The sequence below is a fragment of the Corapipo altera genome, unplaced genomic scaffold (assembly GCF_003945725.1).
Source record: "Corapipo altera isolate COAL_440 unplaced genomic scaffold, ASM394572v1 216, whole genome shotgun sequence".
In the NCBI taxonomy this organism is placed as follows: domain Eukaryota; kingdom Metazoa; phylum Chordata; class Aves; order Passeriformes; family Pipridae; genus Corapipo; species Corapipo altera.
Window position 1 is genome coordinate 230524 of NW_020885034.1, and position 20248 is coordinate 250771.

General features: G+C 63.9%; 1 protein-coding gene across 1 annotated transcript in view; it reads left to right on the top strand.

The window, feature by feature from the left end:
* Positions 1 to 2613: 2613 nt before the first annotated feature.
* The window catches only part of ELN (elastin), a 22767-nt gene continuing 5132 nt past the window's right edge, over positions 2614 to 20248 (top strand). Inside the window, exons 1-18 of the mRNA XM_027668263.1 lie at positions 2614 to 2810; positions 9048 to 9101; positions 9486 to 9512; positions 9674 to 9706; positions 11113 to 11157; positions 11652 to 11744; positions 12242 to 12307; positions 12393 to 12440; positions 13677 to 13748; positions 13971 to 13997; positions 14206 to 14277; positions 17008 to 17034; positions 17450 to 17512; positions 17773 to 17817; positions 17951 to 18025; positions 18111 to 18167; positions 18853 to 18960; positions 19044 to 19085. Of these exons, the coding sequence (XP_027524064.1) occupies positions 2729 to 2810; positions 9048 to 9101; positions 9486 to 9512; positions 9674 to 9706; positions 11113 to 11157; positions 11652 to 11744; positions 12242 to 12307; positions 12393 to 12440; positions 13677 to 13748; positions 13971 to 13997; positions 14206 to 14277; positions 17008 to 17034; positions 17450 to 17512; positions 17773 to 17817; positions 17951 to 18025; positions 18111 to 18167; positions 18853 to 18960; positions 19044 to 19085 (1036 nt within the window). The 5' untranslated portion in view covers positions 2614 to 2728. The remainder of the gene's footprint in view (positions 2811 to 9047; positions 9102 to 9485; positions 9513 to 9673; positions 9707 to 11112; positions 11158 to 11651; positions 11745 to 12241; positions 12308 to 12392; positions 12441 to 13676; positions 13749 to 13970; positions 13998 to 14205; positions 14278 to 17007; positions 17035 to 17449; positions 17513 to 17772; positions 17818 to 17950; positions 18026 to 18110; positions 18168 to 18852; positions 18961 to 19043; positions 19086 to 20248) is intronic.

The window sequence follows — 20248 nt, forward strand, 5'->3', positions numbered from 1 at the left end:
TCACAGCCCTGAGGCTGCTGGAACCGCTGCAAAGCTGCTGGTCCCTGCATCCATCAGCTCCCGCGCCGCTCCTCTGGAGCAGAGAGCTCGTGTTTAACGACCGCGTGTGTTTTCACTCAAGCATTACATCACCCGGCAACGCCAGCCGGGGGACGGACGGACGGACAGACGGGCCAGCCCGGCTGTGCTGCCCCGGACGATGCTCATCCCCTCTCCACATCCTGGGGTGCTCCGTGTCCCCAGCCCGCAGCCTTTTGCAAGGATGCAGGTGTATAGAAAATCCACTCCCAGTCCCACACAAGTCCATGCAAAACCCACCGGGGGGCCAGCAGCTCATCCACAGCCCCCCCCCCAACACCATCCCCTGGCACATCCCAGCGCAGGGTGTGGAGGGCAAAACGTTCCCTAATTTCCACCTCCCAGATTTCCTGCAGCCACAGCCATCAGCACTTTCCCTAAAATAAAGTGGGAGCTGAGACAAGCCAGACAGCCGGGCTCCAGAGGGACTGTCCTGAGTGTGGATTGAGCTCACACTTCTTTAAGAGGGCGGCCAGGTTTGGGCCTTCACACCTCTCACAGCCCGGGAGGAACTGGGTGGATTTGCTGATAATTTGCTGCCAGTTTCCGCAGTGGTGGAAGGAACGTTGGGAATTAAGGGCCCTGATGACAGGGAGCCCCACGGGAAGGGGGTGCAGACAGGGCATTTCCATGCTCTCACTCCCTTGGCAGCAGCCTGGGGCTCAGGAGGAGGCAGGTACTGGGATGAGCAGCATCTCAGCTCCTGGCACTGCAGGGAAGTCGCAGCGTTGGACCTGCAGTGAGAGGGATGTTTTGCATTCCTTGTCCTTCATCCACACAGCAGGTTGAAGGAGGGAAATCTCCCCTTCTACTCTGCCCTTGTGAGAACCCACCTGTAGAGCTGCCTCCAGCTCTGGGGTCCCCAACATCAGAAGGATACGGAGCTGCTGGAGCAAGTCCAGAGGAGGTCACAGAGATGCTCCGAGGGCTGAAGCCCCTCTGCTCTAGAGTCAGGCTGGGAGACATGGGGGTGTTCACCTGAAGAGGAGGCTCTGGGGAGACCTGAGAGCCCCTTCCAGGGCCTAAAGGGGCTCCAGGAGAGATGGAGAGGGACTTGGGACAAGGGGTGGAGGGGCAGGACAAGGGGGAATAGATTCAAACTGACAGAGGGCAGGGATAGATGGGATACTGGGAAGAAATTCTCCCCTGTGAGGGTGGGGAGGCCCAGAGAAGCTGTGGCTGCCCCATTCCTAGAAGTGTCCAAGGCCAGGTTGGATGAGGCTTGGAGCAATGTGGGTTAGTGGAAGGTGTCCCTGCCCATGGCAGGAGGTGGAGCAAGGTGAGCTTTAAGGTCCCTTCCAACCCAAACCATTCCATGATTCCATGATTCATCCCCCAGTTCAACCTAGTGCCACCCCAGCTGTCCCCCAACACCCATGCAGAGACACCCCATGAGAAAGGGGCCGGGGTGGCCCGTGGGGACACGCAGGGCCGGGGTTTGGGCTCAGAGCTGACGGAGCCCAGACCCCCCAGCCCCAGGTTCGGGGGGCACCGGGGGCCGCGTGGGCATCACCAGCTCGGGTCGGGCCGGGCGCTGCGTGTCCCCAGGACACCCCTGGCCGGGAGGGCACCGCCGGGTCCCGGCAGCACGTTTTCCTGCAAACTGCCCGGTTTTCCCGTCCTGCCGGGGGCCGGACACCCCGCGCCCGCCACCTAACGGCCACCGCCGGCGGACACCGGCACCGGCATCCGAGATCCGGCATCCGGACACTGGCACCGGCATTGGCACCCACACCGGGATCCGGCAACCGGCACCAGGCACTGACACGGGGCACCGACACCGGGATCTGGGCACCGGCATTGGTACCAGTGCCGGGATTCCCCAGTGCCGGGATTCGGACATTGGCACCGGAACGGGGCACGGGGCACTGACACAGGGATCCAGACACCGGCACCAGCACCGGGATCCAGACACTGGCACGAGCACTGGGATCCGAACATTGGCACCGGTACCGGGCCCCGGCCCCGGGCACTGGCCCCGGCACTGGCAGGGGGTTCAATGCACCGACATCGGTACCGAGATCCGGGCTCCGTGTACGGGACACTGGCACCCGGCACCGGGCATCGGGCCAGTCCCGTCCCTTGCACCCCGCGACTGGAATGGCAACCCCCCCGAATTCCCTCCCTGGACACCCCCATCCCTTCACCCAACCGATCCCCACCTCCATCCCATCCCCCTCCGGCCGGTGTCACCGGGGTGCGGGACCCCCAGGTGCCCCCCGGGATGCGACACTCACCCGTGACCCCAAACCCCCCGTGGCACCCATGCGGGTGGGCACAGCTCCCGTGCCCTCCCCCACCGCCTGCCTTGGCAGCTCCCCCCCCTCTTCCAGCGGTTTTGGCAGAGACGCGCCGGCTTGGAGAGAGCAGCGAGGAATTAAAAGAAAAAAAAAAAAAAGGAAAAAAAAAAAGGGGAAAAGGGAAAAAAAACCCTCCCCGAGCAGCCAAGCCCAATCGGCGGGAGAGGCTCGTGTGTGTTTGGCCTTTCCTCATGACGTAGTGTCCTGTGCCTCTCTCCCCCCTCTCCCTCTCCTTTTCCCCTCCCTCCTTGCTCCCCCTCCCCTTCCCCTCGCATCCTTGGAAGCAACAATTAAGCAGCTCTGGGATAAAACACACAGCCCGCGGGAGCACGGGGGCATTGCTTCAAGAGATGGCAAGGCAGGCAGCTGCACCCCTCCTTCCCGGAGTCCTCCTCCTCCTCTTCTCCATCCTCCCGGCTACTCAGCAAGGAGGTAAGGAACGAAAAGGCTCCTTCCCTTACCCCGGCCAGCGCTTCGCCCCGGTCCTCCGGGGACCCTCCGAGCTCCCCGGGCAGCTCCACGCCTGCCCCGGCTGCGTGGCCCCGAGGAGGGACTGTCATCCACCCTGCCCTGCCTTGGGGACATTCCCGGGGGTGGGTGGGCAGCCTCCCTCGCTGTCACCTCCGCGGAGGGCTCTTGGCTCCCCAAAGCGGCGGGTGGCTCGTGCCATTCCCGGGTGGGATGGGATGTCACCGAGGGTGGTGACACGGGGCAGTCCCAGAACGGCGCTGCTGCGCCAAACACTTGTTGGGGGGAGGCTCCGAAGTGCTGCGTCCTGGTGAGAGGCTTGGGGACATGGGAGGCTTGGGGACACGAGAGGCTTGGGGACACGAGAGGCTTGGGGACACGAGAGGCTTGGGGACATGAGACTTAGGGATATGAGGTTTGGGAATATGAAAGGCTTGGAGGCACGGGAAGCTCAGGAACACGCAGGCAGGGCAGCGCGGGGTGGTGGCCACCAGACTCCCACGGGGCTGGTAAGGGCGAGGCGGGGGGGAGCTGGCACCAGTCGCCCCCCGATGCGGTGGCGGGGTGAGCTGGAGGGGCAGCGGGTGGCAGCATCCCGCGGCCGATGTGTGCGAGCTGCCGCGCAGTGTGTGGCCGGGACAGCCCGCGGGGCTGGTGCAGCCGCGGAGCAGCTCGACCCACCCGAATCTCAGCCCGGGGATGCCCGGGTGGCCCCCGCACCGCCCTCCCTGCACTGGTGTCGCCAGCGCCGGGTCCAGAAACCAGCCTGACGCGGGTCCCAAGGGCTGTGTGACACCCCAGGGCTGTGTGACACCCCAGGGCTGTGTGACCCCTCAGCCCACGCACAGGTGGGCGGGGTGGGGAGGTGACAGCCCACTCAGCAGGTGACACAGCCGGGGCCAGCGCAGCAGGTGCCTGCCCGGGGCCGGCTCGTGTGCCGGGGTCGGGTGTGAGCTCCCACCGAGGCGGGGAGAGCAGCTGAGCACAGACTGAGAGCCCACTGACACGGCCGAACCGGCTGAGGTGGGGACAGCACCTCCGGGGTGCGGGGACAGCACCGCCGGGGTGCGACAGTCACCTCTGCAGAGTCCGGGGTGTGCCACGGAGAGCGTGTGACGGGCAGAGCCACCATCGGGGGTGGGGTGGGTGCCAGAGCTTCTCAGACAGAGAGGATTGAGGACCGGAGGAGGGGAGGGGCCAGGATCCCCTGGGCAGTGCCAGGGCTGTGTGGGCACCAAGGCATCCCGACTGCCTGTGCCCTGCAGCTCCCTGTTCTACCCTGGTGTGGGGGGCTCCCAGGACCCCGTCCATGAGCTGTTCCCCCCTGGCTGTGCAGGCAGTGGGACCCCAGAGCTGGGCAGCTCCTGTAAAGCCAAGCTGCTGTCGGTGCCCGATCCTGGTCAAGGTGCTGGATGGGATGTGCCCAGTCCTGGCCACTCTCCATGTCCAGCAGTGATGCTCCGTGCTGCCTCGCTGAGCCGTGGTGGCTTTGGTCCCCAGCTCTCCAACAATGTCCAACTAGGACATTCCCTGGAGGACTCTGGACCCCCAGGAGACCCTGCAGCAGTTCCTGAGCAGTTTGGGAATGTTGGCCCGACTCCAGGCCCCCGCTCAGTCTCCAGGGGTGTTTCCTGGTTTGGGAAGCAGCTCACTGAGGAGGTGGCCCTAGCTGGTGGGACCCTGGAGAATGCTCCCCCACGGAGGACTGGGCAGTGTCTCTGCAGCCTGGTGTGCTCGGCCAGCCCTCGGGGACAGAGCTGGGACAGAGGCACAGTTGGTGGCACGGTGTGGGGGATGCCAGGGTGCTGTGGGGGCACCTGCAGGGGGCTCAGGGCAGTGTCCTCCAGCACCTCTGCCAGTGCAGCTCCAAACCAGCCTGGCAGAAAAGGGACCCCTGAGACATCCCAGAATCAAGGGGGAGAAGGGAGGACCCTCCTTCACACACAGACTGTCCCCTCAGAGCAGTGCCAAGGGGCTGAGATGGCAGCACTCAGGAAGCCCCCAGCAATGGGTCAGGATCAGGCCCTGGGGGTCTGTCCCCTGGGGAGCAGAGCTGTGCTGGGCACCGTGGGCACCTGCAAGGTTGGGCACAAGTGGTGTGGGGAAGCTGCTGTGCCTTCCCCTAAAGGTGCCAAGTGCAGCGTGTCCCAGTGTTTGGAGTGGGCACCCATTCCTCAGGACCTTCATCTGTCCCTCAGGGATTCCATCCTTTCCTCAAGGCCTCCATCCATTCCTCAGGGCTTCCATCCCCCCCTCAGGGCTTCCATTTATCCCTCAGGGCTTCCATTCATCCCTCAGGGCTTCCATTTACCCCTGAGAGATTCCAAACACCCCTCAGGGCTTCCAAACATCCCTCAGGGCTTCCATCCACCCCTCAGGGCTTCCCCTGCCAAGCACAGGGGATCCCCTGGCAGTGACATCCACAGGAGGGACAAGAGGGACCCCAGGGACATCCCAGCCCTGCAGGTTTTGGGATCTCTGGGGGTGCAGAGAGGTGGGTTCTGGGTGTGCTGGCACTGTGGGGACCCTGTGAGGGCACCCAGAATCCTCAGGGACACCAGTAGTGCCAGTGGTGGGGCTGGGATGGCATCTCCCCTTCCCAGCTGGACACTGGTCTGCTGGGGCTGCTTCCTCCCAGCTCTGAGGGTGTAGCTCATCTGCCAGGGCTCGGAGATGAAAGCTGGAGCTTCAGGGGGGTTGGAGAGGAGCCAGGCTCCCGCCAGCAGCCCCCCCTGCTCCCCCCGAGCTGCTCCCAGCGCGCTCGGGATGGGACGCAACACGGCTTCAAAGTCGCTTGGAGACTGAATGTTTCCATAACTTTCTCCCAAGAAAAAGAAAACAGCGGAACCAGGGAAATGGTGGTGGTTACTCAGTGAGGCTCCTCCGGGAGCGGGTGCCCATGGGCACGGGGAGGGCGGCGAGGGGCCAGGTTTGGCTGCCCGGTGAGGGTGTGAGCTCCTGTCCTGTGGTGGGTTCTCCAGCCTGGTCTCAGTCTCAAAAGCTCCGTGGAATAGAGAAATCATGTGGATTTCTGGCTTGTGAAGTGAGCTGTGAGCAGTGGGGCAGGTAGGAATGGTGCAGCTGATCCCACCAGGATCGGAAGCAGCACCAGCAGCGGAACAGTGTGGGCACCACAAACAGTGAGCTCTGGGATGGAACTGGGGGAGAAAAAGGCCACTTTCTATAAATGAGGAGGCTCCACACCAGATCCTGGGCACCTCCATGGGTCAAACCCCACCACAGCTGGGGTTGCACGTGTGGGTGTGAATCCTCCTGCCTTGGGACGGAGAAGACATCCCTGGGGTGGGTGCTGGGATCCTGGGGGCCAGCACCATACTCTGCGGGTTTGCAGCCAGCCCGGCCCAGGAGACAAGCTGGGAGAATGGGAACCCCCCCCTTGGTGGGTCCTGGCAGGCTTGGGGCAGGGGTAGAGGCAGCCCAGAGCTCTTTCAGTGCTGGGAGGCTGGGGACTCAGTTTTCCCTTCCCCATGTGCCAAGGGAAGGGATGGAAAGGACAAAAGGGGGCACACAGACCCCAAACTAGGCTGGGGGCTGCTGGCCCTGAGGCTGGGGAAGGACAGAGACACAGATGGCTGTGGTCACAGTGTAGCAGGGCTGTTGCCAACACTCAGTGAGATGGTGCTGCCCACGGGAGGGACTGGTGGTGCTGGGGGGGATTTGTAAAACCAAATGGGTTACAGAGACCCCTCGCAGTGCCTGCACCAGGGAACAACCCCCCCAGCTGGGCCATGGATGAGCAACTTGTAAAAGAGCTCCCAGAGAAGGGCAGAAGTGGCTGTGTTTGGCAGCAGAGGGGTCAGGGAGGGCTCCTGAGTGGAAGGCTCAGCTCCCCAAAGGCACGCGGTGTCCCCCCCAGCCATCCTGGCTCTGCCAGGCCTTGCTGACCCCCTCCACCTCCTGATCTGGGCACAGAGATGGCTGATGAACTGGCACAGCCTCTGAAAGCTGTCGAGGCACTGGGATGAGCACCGTGCCTTGAGCCTGGGGTGGTGTCCGGGGGATGCCTGGGGAGGGGGCAGTGACAGTGTCCCCGCAGTGGGACCCTCCTGCCAGGATCTACCCAGAGGGTGACGATGATGAAGGGCTGAGCGTGGCACCTGTGGCTGTGGGCAGGTGCAATCTGGACCTTTCTGGGGTGCTCATGCACTTCAGGGGTGCTGGGAGCCATCCTGCCTTGTCCCACCTCCCTGGGGCTGACCGGCACAGGGGGACAGAGGAGACCCCCAGCACCACCCCAGCCCCAGGGACCTGGCCTGGCTGTGGGGGCTGAGGCTGGGGAGCATCAGGGGGGCTGAGCAGCCCCTCCGTGGTGGGGCACAGTCTCTGGCTGTGGGTATGGGGGTCCCTGGCAGGACCCTGGCCATCCCGCCGGCACTGGCTGCCCCCGGCAGGGGGGTGGCCCCCCCCCGGGGGGGGGGGCGGGGGGGGGAAGCACAGGCGTTGCGCGGACGCTCTGAGTTTGTTTGGAAACAAGCTAGAAGTCGGGTTTTTGTTTATCCAAGCTGGGGGCGGGCGAAGGGGTGGGGAATGTGCGGGAAAAGGAGCTGCTCCATAACCCCCGGCCGGCTGCCAGGCCGGGCTGTGCCGTGCCGGAGCGGGGAGCCGGCGGCTGGAGCGATGGCTGAGCCCGTGTCCCCTCCGTTCCAAGGGACACCAGCTGCTCCAGGGCCCTCGGCCCTGGCAGGACCTTGGGAGGGGTTATTCCTGGGCACAGGGTTGAGCCCCACCCTATGGGGAGCACGTGGGGGCTGTGTGACAGGTCCTGGCACGGGAACCCCTCCTGCGTGTGTGTCCCAACATCCCCCGTGCTTGCACAGCCTGACACCCCTATGTATGTCCTGGTATCCCAGTGCATCCCAGTGCATCTCTGTGGTAGGACTGGGGGTCCATCCCAGGTGCCCGGGGTGGTGAGCCGGGCACGAGGAACATCCTCATCCCTGCCACTGGTGGGGCAGAGCAGGGGGCTGTGGGGCACAACGAGGGGGGACCCCTGGAGTTTGCCCCACATCTGAGCTGGAGATGTGCAGCATGCTGTGCCCCCCACCGTGCTGTGCCAGCCCTGCCACCTGCCCATCCCCCTCGGGCACTGGCTCCACCCTGCCCAGCCCCTCGGTGGGGTTGTCAGGGCTGTGTCACTCTGGGCACTCGGCTCCTGGGGGTGCTGGTTCCCCCCAGGCCTGGCCAGGCTGCAGGTCCCCAGGTCCCAGCCATGCCACCACAGGGTCCCCAGTGCCCACCACCCTGAACTCCAGCCCCTCTGCCCAGCACAGGCAGGAGGTTTGGCTGTGGCTTGGCACAGGGGTGCTGGCCATGGCAGCCACCCCCACTGCTCCTGGCAGCCCCCTGTCCAGCAAATCCCACTGCAGACCCCACAGCAACCCCTCCCCTGGTGCCAGAAGTGAAACATCCCCCTGCTTTGCAGCCCCCTTGTGCCCCCAACCCACCTGCCATCCCCCAACCCATCCGTGGCCCTGGTGGAGCTGGGGGCACCACTCAGAGGGTGGCTGCCTGGTGGTCTGCAGCAGACACACCTCTGCCAGGGTCTAAAGCAGCCAAAAACCTTGCTGTGACCTCTGAGCATGAGCTGAGATGCCCTCGAAGGTGATGGGACCTGGAGAGTGACCTCAGTGTCACACAGGCAGGCAGAGGGACACAGGGGTGTCTGATGGGTCTCAGTCTGTCACCCCGGGCCCACTGGCCTGAGCTGGCTCTTCCCACTGGCATCTCAGCAGGGCACGGGGCAGCCCCGGCCAGGGGGTTTGGCTGGGACCAGCATGGGCTGCAAGGCTGAAATGGGACAGCCCCACCCCTGCCGTGCCTGGACCCATCCCCTCAGAGCCATGAGAAGCTGGAGGTGATGGAAGTGGTACTGGCTGTGGTACAGGACAGGATTTGGGAAGCAAAGCTGGACAGCAGCCAGTCCCATGTCCCTCCTTCCCGTGCAGGGCCAAGTCCTGCTGACAACTCTGCTGAGGTGCCACCCCTGGCCCCCAGCTGGGGCACCTCCCAGCGCTGTCACACCGAGGAACTGAGGGGTGCAAGGAAAGGGACCTGCCCTCGAGCTCCACATCCCAATCCTCCCCAGGGAGCAGCACAGATCCCAGGAGGTGCCACACACATTCCTCTTTCCCCTGCCTTGCACCCCTGTGGAGATTTTAACGAGGGTCTCTTCTCTTGCAGGGGTCCCTGGTGCTATCCCGGGAGTGGGAGTCCCAGGAGCAGGCTTTTTCCCAGGTAAAGTGGTCCAGGCAGCACTGGGAGGGGCTTGCAGGGATAGGCAGGTGCCTGAGGGGGTCCCTGGATGCCTCTGAGACATCGTGGAAGGCTGAGAACCTGCCAGCTGGGATCAGGGCATGTATGGTCACCCTGTCTGGCTGCTTAGCCCGGGGTGGCTGTCCCAGCACCAGCCCCACCGTGTGGAACAGGATTGGGTGGCAGTGCCAGACTTACCCCAGGGCTGGCACCTACACCCTGCCCAGACTGCGAGCATCCCAGGGGGGATGCCCTATGCCCTCGCACCCTTGTGACCCTCCTGCCTCCCCATGGCCCCCCGGGGGGCTCGGAGGGGTGGATGGGTGCTGACAGGGGTGGGTGCTCAGGCTGTGCCGTTGCTCGCAGGTGCTGGAGTTGGAGGTTTGGGAGCAGGTGAGTGCTGGGTTGGGAGGGGGGCAACACCCCTGGTAGAGCTGCCTTGGGGTGGGCAGGGGGTCTGCCACGAGGCTGGCCCTGTCCCACAGGGTGTCCCCCCCCCGGGGGATGCCCAGAGGAAGGATGGCTCTGAGCCCTCTCTGCTCACTCTCCCATAGGACTCGGGGTTGGAGCAAAACCTGCCAAACCAGGTAAGAAGCCTTTCCATGCCTCTCTCCATCTCCTGCCATGCCAGTGGCCGGGGTATTTCCCAACCTCTGTTGCCCTCATGTTTCTCCTACATGGCCAAGGGGACCCCTCACCCCGGGCACCCCCATGGCCAAGACACGCAGCATCCCTGCCCTGCCACAGCCTCCAGGAGCCTTCCTCCCTCACCCCCCGCTTCGATGCGCTGCCCCCTCCCTTTCAGCCCCCCCCGCCCACCCTCTGGGGCGCTTGCTGCCTGCAGAGCTGTGCCAAAGCACCTGGGGGAGCTGCAGAGCCGGTGTCCCGTGGGAAGCTGGCAGCGCCTCCGCTCACCTGCCATCGTGGCTGAGCAGCTTTTGCTGGGGCTCCTGCAGCCACGCTGGGGTTGGCCTGGCCTAGAAATGAGAGGGGTGAGGGGTCATCACTGGGAGAGGGGTGAGATGCTGGCAGGAGGATACACAGCCTGAGGGAAACAGGGGAGAGGTGCTGGGGCAGGAGGGACTGAATGTGCAGGGAGCAAATCTGATGCCGAGCAAGATCATGGAATTATACAATGGCCTGGGTTGGAAGGGACTGTAAAGATCATTTCGTTCCACCTCCTGCGATGGGCAGAGACACCTTCCATTAGTCCAGGTTACTCCAATCCCCATCCAACCTGGCCCTGGACACTTCCAGGGCTGGGACAGCCACAGATTCTCTGGGCAACCTGTGCCAGGGCCTCCTCACTCCCTGATGTCTTTCTGACATCCAATCTAAATCTCTCCTCTTTTGGTTTAAAACCGTTCCCCCTTGTCCTACCGCTATCTGCCCAGTGCCTGTCGTCACCCACGGAGAGATTCTGCTTTAGGCAGGCACAGGGGTCTCCCCTCCCTGCCCACCCCGGGGGTACCCGCTGTGCCCGGGGCAGGGTCACCCCACCTCCCCGGCCCCCCGACCCGGCCCGTCTGCGCGGCGGGAGCGCCAGCCCGAGGCGGGGGCCGGCAACCTCCGTTTACTCAGATTTCAGCTCGTGGAAAGAAAAACAAGGCCCTTTATTTCGGCGTAATTAAAACCAAACGCGGGGCGGCCGCGAGGGCTCAGCCGGAGCGGTGTCCGCGCCCCGAGCCAGCGGCACTGGAATTTGCGCCTGGAGGGAGCGAGGGCTGATGAGCCCCAGATGTTGGAAGGCAGCGCTGGCCGGAGACCCAGGGGCTCATTCCTCAGCCATAAACATTTTGGTTCCGTCCCCTCGTGGCCCGGCGGGGTGGGGGGTGGCTGAGGCAGAAGGGGACGGGATGGAGGACTCGGCTGCTGCCGAGAGCGTTTGTCACCCGTCGCTGTGCCCATCCCCCGGGTGTGCTCCCACCCCATGGCGATGGTGCAGCAGGGACTCCTCTGCTCCTCTGGGCTGCCCACCCGCTTTTCTTTCCAGGGGTCGCAGGACTTGGGGGACTCGGCCCACTTGGCCTGCAGCCAGGTGAGCACAGAGCACCAACGTCCCCAAGAGACCTGCCCTGGGGACAGCATGTCCCTTGTCCCCATCTCCGTAGCTCTCCATACCCTGCCTGGGCGTCCCTTCCCAGACCTGAGGGACTACAGCCACCAACAGGCAGCCCTGTGGTCCCCCAACACCGCGGCATCAACCACGTCGGGGTGACCCCACAGGCGAGGAGCAATCTGGGGGCTGCAGCAGAGGGACAGTGCCTGCACGGGGTCAGCCAGCCCACCCAGGGCTGCAGGGGTGGCAGCACCCACTGCAGGGTGATGTTTGCGATGGGTGGGATGCAGATGGGAGCAGGAATTTGGGGGATGCAGGACAGGGTAGTGCCCGCTAACCAGCGCCTCGCCCAGCCTAACGCCAGCCCTGGCACCGCCGCGCTGCCCCCGCAGCTCTGCACCCACCACGGAGCGCAGGACACCCTCCTGGCAGCTGCTTTTTGGGGATGCTCATGCCGGTGGTTCTCCCCACAGGTGCTGCAGGTCTCTTCCCAGGAGCTGCCTTCCCTGGGGGGGCCTTCCCGGGGGCCGCCGGGGCTGCGGCTCTCAAGGCTGCTGCAAAAGCTGGTGAGTGCCGGGGGGTCTGGGTAAGGCCACGGCCACACTGGGGCTCCTGCAGGCCCCGGGGACTCCTGGTGTCCCCTGGGAGTCTGGGTTAGGAAAGATTTCCCCCTGGAGCTGGGGGGCTGCAAGCAGCAGGTGCTGCTCCCACTGGGATCCCCCACCAGTTTGGAGGGACCCAGGCACAGGGGAACCGGCCAAACCTGAGCCCTCAGGAGTAGAGGGCACCGAGCTGCCTGGTCCCCGTGCCCAGTACACCCTGGTACTGCCTCAAGGTGTCCCCTTCGCCCCCCCAAGAGCCATCCTGACCTTGTCCCTTCTTTGGCACTCTTCCGGCCACCCGCAGCTCAGCGGGTCCTGGTGGTCCTGGCGGCCTCGGGGTCTCCACAGGTAGGAAACACCCCTCGTCCCCAGCATAGCCAAGCCTGGGGCAGACCTGTCGCCGTGCCCGCCGGGGTGGGCAGGAGCCGGTGCCCGGGCTCAGGGGTCTCTGCTGCCTGCAGGTGCTGTGGTACCGGGCGCGGTGCAGCCCGGGGTTGGCGCGGCAGGGAAACCCCCTAAAATACCAGGTAGGTGCACGGCCCCAAAGCCAGGGGCCAGGGCGGGAAACCACTGCACCCGGGCCCTCATCCCTGGATTTCTCTTGCCTGGCAGGTGCTGGGATTCCTGGAGCTTTTCCGGGCGGCGTGCTCCCCGGAGCAGGTGAGTGGGGGATCCTCATCCCACCAGCAGCACCCCAACCTCTGAGGGGGTGCCCATCCTGCCAGAAGCCCCTCAAACTCTGAGGGGGTCCCCATCCTGTCATCAGCACCCCAACCTCTGATGGGATCCCCATACCTCCAAGCGGATTCCCATCCTGCCAGCGTCACCCCAACCTCCGAGGGGGTCCCCACCCTGTCAGCAGCACCCTGACCTCTGAGGGGATCCCCATCCCACCAGCAGCACCCCAACTTCTGAAGGGATTCTCGACCCCACCAGCAGCATCCCAACCTCCAAAAGGATTCCTACCCTGCCACCAGCACCCCAAACTCCAAGGGGTCCCCCCTCCCAATGCCAGCACCCCAAGTGGGCAGAGCACCCTGCCCTGCCCCTGCCTGCCTTCCTGTCTGCCCCGCGCTGCTCCCTGCAGCTTCCAAACCCTTCTGCTGAGGTCACGGTGACATTTCCACCGTGCCAACGGCAGGGGGGACCCGGCGTCTCCGGGGGTCTCGTGCCAAGCTCAGCGGGAGCAGGCGGCACCGGGAGAGGAGCTGGCACGGCCACGGCAGGGCTGGCGTGGGAAGAAGGGGGAGGAGGTGGCGGGGAGAGAGGAATTCCTCAGTGCAGAGTAATTTGGGGGAGGAAAACTTGTGAAAACAAGATGTTTCGACACTGTCCGGAGAAGAAGTGTGTTGCTGGTCAGGAATGTCTTTTCCATGTCTGAAAACGCACGAGTTATAATGAAAGACATTTGTAAAAGGGGAAGGAAAAAAAAAAAAAAAACAAACGAAAGAGAAACTCGAAACTCAAAACCCCAACCCAAACACCACCAGGCCAAAACACTGTCTGCTGCCCCGGGAGGGTTGGGGTCCAGCAGGCAGGACCACCCCCTGCTCCCTGAAGAGTCCTGAGGCCACTGTGCATCTCCTAGGCAGAGAGCACTGCCCGAGCTTGGCTGGGCTTTGCTGTCACTAGTGGGACCCACTCCTGAGTGCCATGTTCCCTCCAGACTCCCCGATGTGCCCCCCAAGCCCCAGGCACCTCCAGGGCTGCAGCAAACCCTTCCCTGGCAGCTGGGGGTGCGGACAGGCTGGCAAGCCCCCGAGGATGAGGGTGCCCTGTCCCACAGTTAGGTCTGAGCCAGAGGTGGGTGGCAAGGATTTGGGAGTGTGTGGTGTGGTGGTCTTGGGTACCAGGAACATCACGATGCCCCAGCTCACCCTCGGCTCTCTCCTGCAGGCATTCGCTTCCCTGGAGTAGGGGTGCTGCCCGGAGTACCCACTGGAGCTGGAGTCAAGCCAAAAGCTCCAGGTAAGTCCCTCAATCCATTGGGAACACCAGGGTGGGTTCATGGCTGGCTCCAACTCTGCCCCCCCATCCCACTGGAGCTGGTTCCAGCCCATCCTTTGGGATCACAGCCCTCCAGGGCACATGGGTGAGGAAAGCCAACCTCCAGCTGAACCCACTCAGGCTGATTTGGGCCTCCAGGCCCAGCCCCGGGGCTCACACAGGTGTCCTTGTGTTTCGTTTTAGGAGTTGGGGCCTTTGGAGGAATCCCTGGTGAGTGTCCCGTCTCTCTTGCCTGTCCTTCTCTTCCTTCCCAAGCCTGTCCATCACAGCCATGGTCTCCCCACACCAGAAGATACCTCAGGGCTTCCTAGGACACCCACTCTCCTCTCCCGGGGTGCCCTGGGGCGCTCCCCTCTCCCAAGGACTGGTGGCGGTCGTGACGTGGGCTCCAGGTGAGAGTGTGCTGTTGGCTTTGCAGGACTGGGAGGTTTTGGAGGTCCACAGCCTGGTGTCCCTCTGGGGTATCCCATCAAAGCTCCTAAGCTCCCAGGTAAGCTGCTGCCACAGCCAACGGGGCTGCGGGTGGAGGATCCCCGGCAGTGTCAGGAGAAGGACCCGCCGTTCCCTGGGGCTGTGCCCACGGGTCCCCTGGACCTGGCAGTGCTGGTGCTGGCCCTGGGACAGCAGGACAGAGCTCAAGGCTCTGGGCAGATGGGCCCCTGGGCAGCCCTGCCTGTGGCTGCCCCATGGGCAGCTGCTGGGGTGATGCCTCTGCTCTTGCCCCTGGTCCATGTGGATGATGCTGTGCCTCTCTCCAGCTGTTGTAAGGTAGGAAAGGTCGTGTTCTGGGGACGTGCTTTGGGCCAGGCTGCTCCGGGATGTCCCTGCCAGCTCCTCCTGGCAGGAGGCACAGGGGTTGTCTGCTCACTGTGCCTCCTGGGGTTGTGCCAGGCATTCACCTGGGCCAGGCGTCCTGGCTCAAGGAGCTGTGCCAAAGAGCTCCAGGCAGGTCTCCCTCCCCACTGCCCACCCCGACGAGGCTCAGCCGGAGCCCAGGGAAGTCTGGTGGAGCTCGGCACCCCCTTCCCAGGCAGGGCTGATCCGGGGGCCTCCATCCCCCTGCCCTGTGCCAGCTCTGCCCACAGAGGGACAGTGGCACGTGCTGTGCCCTTCGAGGGCTGTGCTGCCATCTCCAAGTGCATCCCCGAGGATCAGCCAGATCCGGGCAGGGACCCCCATCCCTGGGGTGCTGCTTTCCCCACTCACCAAGTTGCCGCAGGCAGGAGAGCCTGGGCGAGGGGAGCCCACCCTCGGGAAGAACATCCCACCCTCGGGAAGCACATCCCAGCCCGGCACGGGCGCCAGCCCCGGCAGCTCTGCCGGCTTCCCCCCGACGGGGCCCGTCACCACAGACGGCAGCGGGAACACTTGGCCCGCCCCGGTTTCCTCCGCCGAGCACAGTCACGCTCGTTAGGGCCCCGCCGCCGGATCCCGTCTGGGCTCCCGGCCCCAAACCGCCTTTCATGGGGTGCCCGGTGCGCAGGACAAGCTGCCAGCCGTGCCTGGCTCTGTCCCACGGTGGCCCACAGCCCAACTGACCCACTTCCGGGGGAGCCAACACCAAATATATCACGGGAGGACACCCACCCTATGGGCAGGGAGCCCCATGGGGGCAGGACAGCAGGGCTGTCCCCAGCTGCGGTTTCACCCGGCACCCTGGACCTTCCTGGGGTGTTGGGGGTGCCGATTTTAGGGGTGTCTCTAGCTGTGGTTTCACCTGACACTCAGGTTGTTCCTGGGGTGTTGGGGGGTGTCAGTTTGTCGCCTCTGAGGATTTGGGGCTGGCAGAGCAGGAACAGGCCAGGCTGGCTGTAGAGGCTCTTGTTTTGATGCCGCAAATGGATCCGGGGGCTGCCACACATGAGGGTGTCCCCATTGCAGGGGGTTGACAGTAGGTCTGGGTTGACAGGGGATGAGGGGACAGAGCAAACTACATTGTCAGTGGGAAGTCACCTTTTTGGATGATTTGCTTCTGTGCTGTCCCTGCTCAGGAGGTGGCCCTGGGGTCACCCCCTCGCTGGGGGCTCAGCCGGAAGATATGGCTGAGATCAGGGTCCCATTGATGCCGTAGGGACCCCAGTGTCGAGATGTGCTTGAGTGACATAAGTCTGTGCAGAGCCCTTCCCATACCACCCACTGTGCCCATTGGCCTGAGCCCCCCTGGCAGTTCTGGTGACATCCCTGTGGGCACAGCTCCAGGGCAGGAGCTGCTTTCCCATTCAGCTTGGGGTGGGGAGGTGCTGGACTTGGACCTGGCAAAATCCTTGGAGATCCAAGGACCAGGACTCTTGGTCCTTGGAGTCACCTCCAGGAGTGTCACCCCAGTGCCAGACCCTTTCACAGCTTTGGGGAGAGCGAGCGAGGGGTCCTCAATGTGGGGGACACCCGGCACAGCTCACGGCTGCCACAGCCTGGAAAAGCCTCTGCCTTCCAGCAGCACTGTGCTGGCGTGGGACACCACGGGACAGCCTGGCAGGGTGCAGGGAAATCTGGTCCCCACATGCTGGCTGTGGGAGGGGATGGTGTCCTGCTCTCAGAGAGATGTTGGGTCATGAGCAATCCTGTCCTGCCCCCTCAGCAGGAGGGCTTGGGGTGTGAGACATCCTCCACCCTGCCTGGTGTTCCCATCAGGAATGTGGCAGCCCATCACCTCCCCTCAGGCCGCTGCCAGCAGTGATGGGAGCCGGATGCTGCTCCCAAGGGCACAGTTCCCGATGAGTGTGGGGCATCCCCGTGCCGTTCCGAGCGCTGGGATCCGGCTCTTTCGCAAGGAGACGCTTCCCTGGCCATGATGTTCCCGCTCGTAATCCTTCCCTGTCCCTTCATGCCGACCTCCTAACAAGGTCACATTTCGGTGGAGGCTCCCAAGTCCTGATTCCAATTAAAACCTTTCCTCTGGAGCTGGCTGTGGCGCAGCCAGCTGGGTACAGCTCTTGCCGCGGGGCTCCCGGGGGACCCCCCACCGGAGCGGGGTCACGGGAGGCTCCCACAAAACCAGCTTCAGGCGCCACAACCCTCGGCACAGGGTTGGGAGTGGGCAGCTCTCCTTGGAGCCACTGCTTCCAAGGTGAGGGAGAACAGCATCTCCTGGCCTGGCTCCCCCATGGAGATTTGTATCCTGGAGGATTTACTATCCCGATGCACAGCCGGCTGGCAGAGAGGGGCAGGAGCACAGCCACGGGCAGCCAGGTGCTAACCCCCCACCTTCTCTCCTCTCCAGGTGGCTATGGATTGCCCTACACCAATGGTAAGCTGCCCCACAGGGAGTGCCCGTAGCCCTCACCCCGCGGTCGTAGCTCCTTGTGGCTCCACTGGCTGCCACCGTGACCCTCGGGGCGGTGTGAGGGGCATCCCTCTCCCAGGTGGTCCCCTGGGGACATCGTGCCTTGCCCATGATGGTTGTGGGCCTGACTGGGAGACACTCAACCCTCCCAGTACCCCATGCCATGGGGCTGGGAGCCGTTGATCCGTAGGACACATCCTGAGCCACCGCCAGCTCCAGGCAGGGATGTTTGAAGTGGCATCTTGACTGCGAAGGAGCTGGCTCTGGGCATCCTTCTGTGCCAGGGGGAGGAGACCCTTTGGGCCAGGGAGCTGCTCCTTCCACCTCCGTCCTCGGGCCGGTGCCTGACGTGGCTGTGCCGTTGTGTTTGTGGTTGCAGGCCTCAGGCCCGGTGGGCCAGGAGCAGGCCTTGCAGGGAAGGCAGGGTATCCCACCGGGACAGGTACACTCTGACCCCGCAGCCCCAGGGTGTGGGACTGGCACGGGCAGGGCAGGGGGACCGGGCACCCTGTCCCTTTGGGGTGTTGGGCACTTCCCGGCTGTCTGGTGACCCCCAGGGAGAGCCTGGAGTGTGCATCACGTCCCAAAGGTGAAGGGGACAGATGCTGGCAGGAGTGCCCGGTCCCCAGGGTCCCTGTGGGGTGGGGGAGCCGAGGTGGGGACGGTCTCGGCACCTCAGTGGTTGCCCATGTCCTTCCCAAGGAGTCGGAGCTCAGGCGGCCGCGGCAAAGGCAGCAGCGAAATACGGTGAGTGGCCCTGCACGGCACATCCACCACACGTGTCCCCAGCGGGGCAGCTGGGCCCTCCCTGCCAGGCTGGGGGCACGTTGGTCGTGTCCCTGCATCGCTGGGCTGACCACCTTCTTCTCCCCTGTGGCAGGAGCTGGTGTCCTGCCCGGGGTTGGCGGCATCCCAGGAGTCGGCGGCTTGGTACCTGGTGTGCCAGGAGTTGGAGGTGAGGGGGTGACAGGGCTTGGTCCTGGGGTTCAGGGGAGTCACCTCTCCTTGTCCCACCCCCCTGACTCTCTGATATCCCACAGTTGGAGGAGCAGCAGCGGCGGCGGCAGCGAAGGCGGCGGCGAAGGCAGGAGCCCTTGGTGAGTTCCCGGTGCCTCAGACACATCTCAGGACATGGAGAAGCCTTGCACTGATATCAGGGCTGTGTGGCTCCACCACCTGCCCCAGCAGCCCCTGTCCCACCTCCTGGGGTGTTCTCCCAGTTCTCTATCCTGGCTCCTGCAGCTTTTTGGGCAGTGATGCAGGCTGACTGGCCCCTTGTGATGCAGCAGCCTGGCACAGGGCAGTGCATCCCCCTCACACGTGGTTCCTCCATAAGAGACAGGGTTTTGCTGTGCCAGGTGCCAGCAGGGTGTCGAGGGACATGGTGTCTGTACTGAACTGTCATTCCTTAGTGGAGGGATGCTCCTGGTGATGTAAATCTCCTCCTCTCTGTTTCCTCCTTGGCTGTTTTGAGGGAGAAAAACGAGTAGCAAGCCACTCATTGGAGCATCCAGGGAAAACGTGCCAGCCGTGGGCACAGCTGGGATTTACAGCTCCAGCCCTGGGGGTCCTGGGTGGCCGGGTGGACTCCAGACCCCTGAACTGGGTGTAGGGAGCTGGGAATTTCAGTCCTGGGTGCACTCGGGTTCCCTGAGCAGCTGCTTTGTGAGGAGGGGGAGCCCTCTACAAAACCAGGTACTCTGGAGTCTCCTGTGACCCTGGGACAGCCCAGTGGCAGAGAGGGGTGTTTTGGGGGAGTTTGACTGCTCTGCTTCCCTCCAGCTCCAGGGGCAGTGCCTGGAGTTGGTGGTGTTGGTGTCCCTGGCTTGGTCCCTGGCGTTGGAGCTGTCCCAGGACTGGTGCCCGGCGTTGGAGTCCCCGGGGTGGCAGGTGACTGTTCCCAGGAGCCCTGTCCCCACCCCCTGGCTCTGTGGGGCCCTGGTGGCTGAGGGTCCCTCTCTCCTTGTCCCCAGGGGTGCCGTCGGCAGCAGCAGCAGCAAAGGCAGCTAAGTTCGGTACGTGCTGTGCGGAGCCCCCGCGGCCCCTGAGAGCCCTGAGCACCCTCTGCACCCGTCACACACAGGGTGTCCCCTGGGGATCACTCCTGAGGGAGGGTGGGATGTACTCAGCCCATCTCCCAGCTGTGCCATCCGGGCTTGGCTTCATCCCCGGGGTGGGACCTTCTCCCTCTCCAGGGTCTCTGGAGGCTGCTTCGTGGAAAGGAATGATGAGACCCAACTCACGTCTTTGCACTTGGTCTGAATTCTTGGGGTTTGCACCAAATCCAGTTTTCCAGCAGCAGACACAGGATCTGGTGCCCAAGGGCTCAGCCTCACTGCCAGGGTGGGCAGAGATCCCTGGCAGAGGGACCCCTGCCCAGGGTCACCCAACACCTTCCAAAGACCTGGTGGGATCCAGCAAGTGCATCCCACTGGGTCTTGCCCAGCAGGCATAACCACCCCATGGAGTTCCAGTGGGGATAAGGGACATGGCCAAGTGGGAGGGAGGTCGGGAGCTCAGGCACAGGGCGGAGGCAGAATTGGCCCTGAGGCTCCACATGGGGCTGGGGGTCCATGTGCTGCTCCAAAAGGCAGAGCCAATGGTTACCCGGACAGGTCCCAGGACCTTCTCCATCATCGCTGTGGGAATGTCCAGGAGAGGTCATGCTTGATGGCAGCCCTCCTTTGAGGGTTAAACCACTGATACCCATTTCTTCCATTTTTCCTCCACATCTTCTGGAAAAAAAAAAAAATCCCACCACATGCCCAGGGCAGGAGGGGATTCAGAGAGAAACTTGGCAGTGGGTGCTCTGCACCGGGGTGCCAGGGCCCTGCTGAGCAGGGGACCATGAGGACAACCCCTCAACCCTTTGAGAAGGGATCTGATGCTTGTCCCTGTGGTCACTGGGTCATGACTGTCAGTGCCCTGGGCAGGTCCCCAGTCTGACCAGTGCCTGGGCACTCAGCCCTTCCACAGAGCTCCTGGGGACCACCAGCCAATTCTCCTCCGTGGCCTGTTTGGCTGCAAGGCTTGATGTCCCCATGAGGAGGATCACCTTGAGCCTCCTGTGATGATGAGGATCATTGTGATCCTCTGTTGTGGTGACTTCTTAGGGATTGCTGGAATAGTCAGGGGACCAATCCCTCCCTGGCACTGCTGTGCTCTCCTGGACAAGGCC